The sequence below is a fragment of the Saccostrea cucullata genome, unplaced genomic scaffold, assembly GCF_032062105.1.
Source record: "Saccostrea cucullata isolate Sc308-1 unplaced genomic scaffold, CSIRO_AGI_Scuc_v1 ctg6865, whole genome shotgun sequence".
Classification (NCBI taxonomy): domain Eukaryota; kingdom Metazoa; phylum Mollusca; class Bivalvia; order Ostreida; family Ostreidae; genus Saccostrea; species Saccostrea cuccullata.
The window spans coordinates 1-11,297 of NW_026930579.1; the positions used below are offsets into that span (position 1 = coordinate 1).

General features: G+C 34.7%; 1 protein-coding gene across 1 annotated transcript; it reads right to left on the reverse strand.

Annotated features, from left to right (window-relative positions):
• Positions 1-22: 22 nt before the first annotated feature.
• On the reverse strand, positions 23-10,465 carry LOC134229163 (beta-hexosaminidase-like; the record flags this gene model as incomplete). Its single annotated transcript, XM_062710869.1, has 7 exons — positions 10,243-10,465; positions 7,776-8,304; positions 5,734-5,897; positions 5,027-5,448; positions 3,470-3,902; positions 1,925-2,138; positions 23-113 (listed from the first exon to the last, which is right to left on the reverse strand). Coding segments are annotated over exons 1-7 (1,902 nt in total), but the record flags the coding sequence as incomplete, so codon positions are not given.
• Positions 10,466-11,297: the final 832 nt, after the last annotated feature.

An 11,297-nucleotide genomic window follows, 5' to 3' on the forward strand; every position in this document is an offset into this window, starting at 1 on the left:
AAAGAAACAAATTCTAAAATACATTGACCTTGTAGCCAGCGTTGGCTAATTTATATGCCTTATCCCCGTGTCCTCTCTCCCAAAGATTATCCCAGTTATACGCGATGATGCTTCTGAAAATAATAATATTACATCTTATCAATGATTTGAATTATCTTTATTGAATTGATTTTAAGAGTCCGAATGCTAAACACAGAAATTTAGGTCAAAGCTTATTTCAAGAATGTTAATAAATTAATAATAAATATCAAAGTTTGCAGCTAAGTGTAAAGTTTCATAATACGTCACGATCTTTTTCGTCAGATACATCCAGTGTAAACAAATCACGTGATTGGTCATTTCAAATTATCAACATTGACACGGAAATAGTCTGTTGCACGAGCAACTAATCAGGGAGAAGAAGAAAGTTCCAGTCGTACAGCTTGCGGTTAGGAGGTGTGTACAATTTATCTTGAGGACAGCTGGCAACTAGATCGTGACGTAACGTAAAACTTTACACTTAGCTGCAAACTATAACATCATCACTTCTAAAAACGATATATATTACATAAGAGTTAAAGGACAAAGTATACGTAGTTTTGTGATAACGTTACAATAAATTAAAGCAACATCGTACGTTTAGTTTGGTAGCAATTCAACCGATGTACTGTACTGTAAAATCACATATTTTTTAGGGGACAAATTTTCGTATTTTGAGGAAAATATCTTTATTCAGTTAGATTTGAATTTGTGGTCAAAGAATTGTTCAGTAGTAATGTATATGAGAAATTGCATTTTGTGGTGGACATAAAGTCGTGGGTCTCTTTATATCTTGAAAATAACAATAATGAACCCTCTACGAAAATTAGTGTTTTCACAGTATTTCACATAAAAGTTTACCTACAACAAAAAACAGATTTTCAGGGTTTATGAAGATAAAGAACAGAATGAATTCTCGCTCTGAAGTCCTATTCATTGGAATAATACAGCAAACAGAGCAGAACTCTAAAATAAACCAAAAAAAAAAAATTCCTTCCATGTAACGTTAAAAGCTTAACCCCCTTCCCCGCAGTCACGCATTTTAACGCATATACAATTTCCTATTTCTGATGGTTATTACCGAACAAAGTTCTTTAAGAAATATCAGAATCATTTTGATGATCATAAATGTACTGAATGTGAAATGCGAAGATAACAATATGCTATCAATGTTTGTAATCCAGTAAGCAAAATGAAAACAGGCACCCTTGGAATGTTTAAGGTAAGATTGGGTGCCAAAAAGGAGTTTGTCTGTTTGTTTGTATATTATTTAATGTCCCTCTCGAGAATTTTTCACACATATGGAGACGCCACAATTTGCAAGTGGAGAGCTGCAAAGTTTGTCCTATACTCGGCACTCAGGGCTATTTAGCAGGAAGGGATATCGTTTATGCCAGCACCCACTGCAACAGGGGTTCTCGGTTTACACGGTCTCATCCTACGGACCGGTCCTGTTAACCAGATATACCCGCCATGAACCCTATTTATTAACCGTGTAGAAAAAGAAGTACTCCGTAGTTAAATTCAGTATATAAGCAATGATCTTACAAATGGTATGAACTATAGGTGATAATTAAATACGTCCCAAAGATAGTTTGCTTTACAAACAAGACAAAATAAAATCCTCGCCCGCGTGGCGCAGTTGTTAGAGCGTCTGCTCAAGAGTCGTGGAGTAGAGTAAGGGGCCGATCCTTACGGTAGGAATTGGCATGAAAAAGATCCCTTACTGCTCAATAGCCCTGAGTACCGGATATAGGTATATGCAGCCCTCCAATGGCAAGTGAGGCATCAAAAAATGAGTTTAAAGTTCTTGAGAGGGGCTTAAACAACAAGCAAACAAACAGAAAAAACAAGGGTATACTAGATATCACAGAAATAGTAAATTTAATAAGACTGTGATACTTACTTTTTAGTAGGAAGGTCACTGATATTATACGGTGTATGTCCCTCTATCATCAAACCATCCGCCCATGCAGCTGCTGTAAGACCTCTGTTGTCCGTCATTTTAGCCATGGCTTGGGCAAAATATTTTTTAAGCTCCGTTGTATTGTGAAGGTTCTTTCTTTCGAGGAATTTTTGGCACTCGGGTGAATCAATCCATGCCCCAGCTACCTCATCGCCTACATGGAAACACACCGAATAAAAACAATTTGTTCCCATGCTGTTGTGAGATTAGTTGGGGAGCATGTAAGGAAAGTGTACTTATTCACTTTTTTTATTTTTTAGGGGCATAATGGTGTCCATCAGCACACTTTATTATTTTATTTTTTTGCCTGTTTCTGATGTACAAGAAAAAAATATACAGAGCATGTTAAATAATGTACAATGACATGTGTTAATCTTTAATATACTGAAAGGAAAAAGAAACGCAGGGTAGCAAAATGTTCGAATAAATTTTTAGCAATTGACCGAAAATCACGAAAATTGATCAGAAGATAAATTTAGTTACTGTGCACCAAAATCAGTATTCAGAATTACTCAACCGTAAAATTTATGATGTCATGTACGGAAAACGGTAAAAAGCCCAAAACACGTGCAATTTGATAACGACGAGTTTGTCAACAAATCTTGTTGCAGTATTTGATGCATATGAGGTATGCACATCGTTTTTCAATATTAAGAGACATAATGAATTTCTTGCGATCTTGGCACAGTTTATGGAAGTTCAATGGGGTCTTCTTTTCGAATTGCCTAATTAATGAAAAAGGCAACAACGGTTTATTAAGCAGTTTCTTGTAAATTTCCCCCCATAAAAATTGTTATTCGTTGTCAGAGAGGGTCTGGAATGGTTTTCAATCAACCGTGACGATGACGTTAACGCGAAACAAAGCCATGTTTCGAGCGGGTTATTCGTCCTGCCATCTCTTAAATCGCCACCTTACTACCACAAAAACAGCCATTTATACAGTAGACGATTATAATCATTACATTCATACGAAATTTGAAAGAAAACAGTTCCGCAATTTGGTTTTTGAGCTAGTCAACTTACTGTTGTATTCCTCTCACTGGTGCATGCGCGAGCCGTTAGACTTATTTCTTTTTGCTTGGTTGTTCATGCTAAATATAGCCAGGGTAGAAAGATAAACACTCTGATGAAATTTATGCAAAGGAGAAATAAGGCTTTGACAGATGCATGGGAGAGACATTGAAGATAATAAGAGTTTTCGATTTTCATTTTTGGGGGGTATCGTATTTGAGCTTCAATAACTCATGAATTATCTGACAAAATCAAATGGGAATTTGGATATATCGTTTTGAAAGATGATTTTAAAAGTTAGATAGGAAAACTAAAACATATTTTAAGAAAAACAAATTTAATTCACCTCAAAAGTTTACCCTGCGTTTCTTTTTTCTTTCAGTATATGTTGTCTATTAATCAGAAAATAATTCTGATATTCCCTTTCAAAAGTCTGGCCATTGAAAAAATTCCTAAACGTTTTAAAAAACTTACCTCCAAAATGATATATTTGTAATGGTTGTATATCTTTATGTAGATTGATTATCGACTCGATAAGGTATCGTATGAATGTTTGTGTTGAATTCATGCATATGTTGATTGCATTGTCTGTAAACCATTGAACTGTCAGGTAGTGAGTAGTATCGGAGAAATCCGTCATTAAATATTCTCGTGCAGCTGTTTCGTTTCCATAACTGAGATATTTCCGGAATCTTGCCTCCATTGCTTTTATTCCTGCTCTGCAATGACCTGGCATGTCGAATTCCGGAATAACTTGAATATGACGTTCACTGGCATATCGCAACATTTCTTTGTAATCCTCAACTGTGTAAAATCCAGAACCAATATCACCTTCCAATGATCCGGATCCTAGCTGGGGCATGAGACATGTATCCTCTTTCAGGTCATGACACCGTTTAGAGCCTACCTAGACAAAAGAATAAATGACCTTAATACTGTTCCAATCAATGAAGGATATGGAGATAACAAACAGTATTTAATCTCAAAGTCCATAAAACCATGCAAAATAAGGGCAGAGCAAACACGGTCCCCCGAAAAATCAGAGGTGGGATCAGGTGCCGTGGAGGAGTAAGCATCCCCTGCCGACCGGTCACACCCGCCGTGTGCTCCTTTTTTTATTCAGATGTTAAATTCTTGAAATGGTTACATCTCATTTTCTTTGCTCTAGAGTCGCGAGTAAGAACAGTTCCTTACGTCGCAGGTTCGAATCTACTGCGGAACGTGGAGACGGTCCTTCGGATGAGACCATACCGAGGTCCCGTGTCACAGAAAATGCTGGTACAAAAAAGATTCCTCAATACTCAACAAGATAACATTGATGTAACCATCAATTGCCGCCCGGGAAATAAATAAAGTAAACAACGACAACGGTAATGCGTCTTGATCATCAAACCGCTTCGATATGTGTGAAAAAGATGTGCGTCTAAATGATGGAGATGATAGTCGAGAACATTTTGAAAACTTATAGTCGGTTGATAACTGAAAAAATAACGATATCCTTTTAAAATTGATCAATTACTCAAGTAAATGTTAGATGCATAAAATATAAATTGAAACCAACATATGCATCACCTATATTCAAAAATGTATTTTCACTTTAAGAATATAAAACACGAACTATCTACAGTACGTTTTAATGCAATAAGTAAATTTCGATGTTCTAAAAAAAAGCACCTGTCGTTTTTTCGATAGTAAATGATAGGCAACTTTATTTATTAAATATAAAGAGGCATATATATTTTTACATATTCACTTTTTGGAAGTAAATATATTATTATCTCCTAACTTATAAAGAGAAAGAATATTCTTATAACCTTAATCTTTTTTAATGTTTAGAAAACCTTTAATTTTTAATAAACTTCTCCCACCTTAATCCCCATATACCAACACTTAAACTTATAGGTATTGAGCAACCTTGTGCTCCGGGGTGCAATGAGTGTCGAATATACGTGTAAACTTGCCATAAAGAAGTGTTGGCGTCTTCAAATGAGTGGGAAATTCCAGAGAGGGACTTTAAGCAAATAACCAAACCTTTGTTAATTCCGGAAGTCCAGGAATCTCAAGCCTCCATCCTTCGTCTTCTGTCAAGTGAAAGTGAAATTTGTTTAACTTGAACATAGACATTGTATCCAGAATCTTCAGAACTGTTTCCTTCGTATGAAAATTCCTTCCTACATCCAAATGCAATCCTCTGTATGCGAACCGTGGTTGATCTTTTATGTTACCCACCGGGAGTATTTTTCCACCTGTTGCTAAGCTTTTCAAGGTTTGGTAAGCATAAAACACTCCAATACGTGTTGTTGCAGATATATGTATGGCATTGGTAGTTATTCCTATTGAATATGCTTCATTCTGCGTTTCTGATTGGCTCAAAAAATCTAGATCAGATGCATTGACTATTTCTATATACTTTATGTTTGGTTTCTCAGATCGGATGCTTATGTTAAATAAATCTACAAAACATATAAATATTTCTTGAATAAATACACACGTTATATAATGTTCGATTTTCAAATCATATTCAAAAAATTATCCAAAAAAAAAAAAAATAGAAATAAAAATCTAAATTTATTAATAATCTGTCGTGACGTCTATATTTTGTACAGTTTTCTAGGTTGAAAGAAAGGTTATGCAATAAAATGAAATGTCCCATGAACAAGATAAATGCAATTTATGCGTTCAGATTGTTAGGGTTGACACTATGTAAAAGGCAAACGAACAATACATCCCATTCTGACCTGCAATAAGAACTGTTTCTTGGTAGAACTGTGTAGAATTCAAGACCATCCAAGCGGAGTCAATGGTCACTTTTCCACTCTTTAATTTGATTTCTACAGGTGTGGGAATGAGCGGCTTCGGAGATTTATCAGGTATTAGAGTCATGGCTGCATTCAGATCATATCTGTGATATATAGAAAGAAGTACGTCAATTTGTTCTAATTATTTGAGACTCGATCTTGATTGATATATATTAGTGAGCGCACAACGTACAATTTTATGTGAGGTAAGAGTCTAAAATCAGTATCTTGCAGTTTTTTAAAATTGTTGTTTAAAGTTCCTCTAGAGACTTTTTTACTCATATCAAGATACCACCATTTGAAGATGCGAATCTTAAATAAAATGTCAGTGTTAGCTTTGCACACTTACATTTTCGTGTGGCATGCAGAGCAGAGCGGCACTTAGGGGTTACTTTACCTGGCGTCTGCCCGTTTTTCTTTCGCTCAGACCCTATACATCGAGAGCTGTAAGAGGTCACATGCATGTATATTTCTTAGGCACTACAGCTATTGTCAATTACCATGATTACTAATCTCTTGAACCTTGACCTTGACTTTGATCTATTTCTTCAAAGTAGTTCATAGTGGTGCATACAGCATATTTTGACATTGATTGATTGTATATTGTTTAATGTCCCTCTCGTGAATTAAATTTTTCACTCATATGGAGAAGCCACCACTTGCCGGTGGAGAGCTGCATGCAAAATTTTGTCCTGTACTTTGCACTCAGGGCCAGTGAGCTGTAAGGGATCTTTATCGTGCAAACGCCTACCGCTGACACGGGGCCTCGGTTTTAAGGTCTCATCCAAGGGACCGGTCTCCACGTCCCACAGTGGGATTCGAACCCGCGACATAAGGATTGACTCCTTACTTCACGACTCTACAGCAGACCCTCTAACCACTGCGCCACGCGGGCGACTATTTTGGCATTGAAAAGTTAAGTCTTTGGTATTGAGCATGTTCTCTGTTTGTCAAATGACATATGGAAAATAGCACCATTACAATCCCCTTGAGATTGACCTATTTTGCAAAAAAAATTCCCTGGGTAGTTTTACTTTGATAATTGAGCATTTATATCATTACGATTATCTTTGGCTCGTGTATGCTGCGGAAAATGCGGGCTGAGATCTCTTTTAGAGGATTGTTGAAAACATGAACATGAATTCATATAATGATATATATAAAGTTTTTTTTCTAATAATTTCAATTGAACTACTAGTATTCATTTGAGGCTAAGGGAACCATATTTTCTTTCATCGTCAGATTCTATTGTAATCTTGTAATATCATTGTACCGTTTTTTTTTCTTTGCAGGTAAAATGCCCGAACTATCATGTAAATGATTAAGAAGAATTCTGTGAGCCATGCTCACTAATAATATCCCCGCTGTGATCTTAATATACTCTACCATTTTTATATACACAAGTTCAATTATGGGAAGATGCACAGATAAATAAGTTGACATCAGATTCAAATAAGAATTTATCCAATGCCTTGTCAAAGTATGTGATAGAACTCCAAGCATCTGTATTGAGTAGTTGCTGAGAAAACTGCGACGAAAATGTGTTATGTATGAAACGGACAGACACAAGGATAAACAGGAAGTTGACATCGGATCTGTTCAAAAATGTATCCCACCATGTGACATGCCAAAGATAAGATTGTGTTAAAAGTTCAAGCATCTGCAATAAGTAGTTACAGAGAAAACTGCGACGAAAATTTGTTACGGACAGTCGGACTCATGAGAACGTAGTTTGTGGCGAGATGCAATTCGATAAGCATTACGGGACCACGGGTAACTGCGGGACGAAAAAAAGCATTTAGATCAATGTGCAAAAACCGAATTTTCTCTTCACCCAGACATTGATTTAAAAGCTCGACGTGACGAGCATCACTTCGCGACGCTTGCTATTATGCATGGTAATATAAATTAAAAAGCAAACATGAAATGAATCAAGTAAAAGATAAATTTATAATATAATTTTTTTTTATAAATCACATTACCTTTTCTCAGGACTAAATGGTTGCCATCCATCGTCCGTGTAACGTTTATATTGCTCAGGTCTGTTAAATGGTCCTATAAAAGACAACCCCTCGCCTTGAGTGGAAATGATGTCTCTGGGTTTCATACCGTCAGACGCTACGTACCAGTTAGGCATTGTATCTGTTATTGCCGATTGCCAGTACTTCATAACTAACTCACAGTATACACTTTCTTGCTTACTCAGCAAAAAGTTTTGCATTGGATGTAATTTGTATAAACTACCGGCAACATGAAATAATTTCATTTTACAGTCGCTCAGCACTAAACCATTTTCATATGGAAATGCATTTGGTTGAACGAGGCGAATTGCAAAGAAGTAGATTTCCCATTTTTCAAGAGGTATGGGTTGATTTCCAGTGTTCTTTAGTGTTATTTTTGATGTAAAAGATCTACGTCCATCAACAAAATTGCTAATGACGTCATATTTGACGTCAAGATTTTCTGCGATATAGTTTACCAAACCTTGATCCGCTAAAGGCAGTTGGTTACCTACAATGGTAACGAACACATTTTATTCAATGACAACTGTTATCTTGATCATCCTGTTTGTTGGAAAAAGAGCTTCTCCGCTAGCCAAGGGTTTTTTCATACGCTACTCTTTTAGAAGCCATTGGCCTACGGTGTAAAAAAAAACTAAGGATTTTTTTTTCGAAAGAATGATGTGATTAAAGCTGATCGACATTTTTCGACCAGTCAGCAATTGCGTTGAAAATGTATCTTGACTCTTTTATGGAAAATGCAAATAAACAACGATCCCTAAGATAACATGCCATTATATGTGGTGACATCTAATTTCTTTAGCTTTATGTACTTGCAAAATATGCGATTAACAAGCTATACTGAAGATGTAGATTTGTATTCTAACATGTTGAAATAACAAATTAACATAACTTAATTTATATATTTTTTTTCAAAAACATTATATACGTTTTTTTTTATTTCTGTCGATGACGCAATTTGTGCAAACCTGATAGGAATCGTGATACGTGACGAAAACAATCCTCCCCTCTTTTTCAGCACCGTATGCCAATGGTTTATGAGGAGAGTAGCTAAATAGAAACCCTTGGCTAACAAAGATAGACAAAGAGACACCATCTATGACAAAGAAATACAAGTAAAAAATGTGATTTAAACTAAAATTAGAAATGTATAATTACAAGCAAATCTACAATGAAGATTCAGTTTTGTTTAAGGAACATGACATGTAACTAAAACTGGAAACTGTTATTAGTAATGTTTCATTTATATCACATTAAAACTAACATTCTTTTCCAATTTAAAATAAACCAAACATAACACTATAGCATAATGTTGGTCACAAAATAAAAACTTGTAGTAAGAATTTGATTTTCGACTAAAATTTAAAAAAAATGTCTAAACGCAAGCAAATTTACAATGATGATTTGGTTTTGTTTAATGAACATGGGATGTACAACTGAAAATGATACCTGTTACAATGTATCAGTTATGTTTCATTATTAGCATATTAAAACTAACATTTCTTTTTTTCAACTGAGAATAAACCAAAGATAACACCATAGATAAAAATAAATTTGTTTACATACAGGTCATTTTTCGATATTTTTTTCGCTTACGTTTTGATCTATAACTTTAAAAAGATCAAAAGTACAAAATCAGTACTTATTTTTTTTAGTAATTGTTCTTTTGGTATCTACTAAAATTAACTCTCCAACGAATGTACCTTAACCCCCTTCCCCGCAGTCACGCATTTTAACGCATATACAATTTCCTATTTCTGACGCAAAATCACGCATTTACCGTTTCCCCGCAATCACGCATATTCACGCACTTTAAAAAGTTCATTAAATCTTCAATTTATTTCCAAATTCCAACTATTTCATACTTGCTTAATCTCATAAAATAAGAAAAATTATTTTCTAATTAAAATATTACGTCATGATATTATTTACGCTAAACTTTAGAGAAACTTGTACCCCGCTAGAAAGTGCTTGCGGGGAAATGGTAACGTAATATTTCTATGACGTGAGGATTCAGTTTATTTTGCATAACAATTTTGTAAGTTGTAAAGTGTTAAGATTCTTTGCACATTAGAAAAAAGGTTCATGTTCTCGTGAACTACCATGGGATGAATATGAAAATTTCTATTGTGATGTGATTGAAGTCAAACACAGTGCAACTTTTTTTTTCAAAAATGATCACTGATTGACAAAAATGTGTGGCAAGTCATCAGAATAAAATAATGTAAGGGTAAGATATGAATTAAATTTTGGAAAATTCATGAGGTACATGGACAACAACTCTTCACGAGTGTATATTTATCACGCGCTTCATAAAATATGCAGGCCTAAAGTGTCTTAGTTCATGTCCTCGGGATTTTTTTTTCAAAAATTAAAATCAACTCCATAAAATAAACACAAGTTGCAACGATTATCATTTCATGCTTACCTGTAACAATTGCAAACAGACACAGCACAATTATCCTGACTTTATCCATTTAAGAAATGGAGAGCGTTGCACTTGATATGAAGTGTTCCTATATCAAAGTAAATGTAAATATTTACGTTATTTGTGTTTTCGGTATACTATAAGAAGAAAATGTCGGCTTCTCTTATACTTTAATAACAGTATAAACAATGACCAAAGATGTCAACATTATAAATTACCTTATCGTAAGTCATGGCTCAGTAAGTTGATTAAGTGCACGGAGAAGAAGGTATGCCAGTTGTGTTCATAACAATATTTCTGTTTCTAGGACGCGCTTCGATATCTGTTTTTGTCATGAATCTTGTCAACTTTGCACCTGCCGGTTTACGTGGAAACAAAACTCTCCTCCATTAAGAAAGAACGCAACAAGGGAGATAATATCGAAACATTTATAACATCAGACAATATAGTTGGTTTCCTTCTTAATTATGTAGAAAACGCTTTTGTTTTGAAAACGCTTTACTGCCATACCTATTTTCTTTGTAAATTCTGCACTAAAACAAGCAAATAATTTGATCTAACATTAACTTTAAATGGATTTATTCTTTCAATGAATAGGTGGCACTGGGTTTGTTTTGTTACATGTAACACTTATGCGTGAGTTCACTCCATAATAGATGAAGAAAGTGTACCTTTTGAACAGCTGTTTAAAAGTGTCGTTATACAGATGTGTTCCATGAGGTACAGTCAACTAGTTTAATAACGAGGATGTAACAACTTTTCAAGAAAACAGCAGCTGCATATCTTTTCAAAAGCAAGAAAAAAATTTCAAACAATTGTTACAAATATGTACATGTAATTTTATAAAGAATATAATATTAATTAAAGGAAATATTGATAAAACAGAAATCACTATGGAAGCCCGTTGGGGCCAGTTAAGAGAAAGAAATATATTTTACATTAATAATAATAATTGCCTTTTTACGCAAAACTTTCACCCATTTTCAATATAAGGGCTCAAATAATGTCGCCTCATTTTCATTTAAAAGAAATACCACATATGTAATTTTTAAATC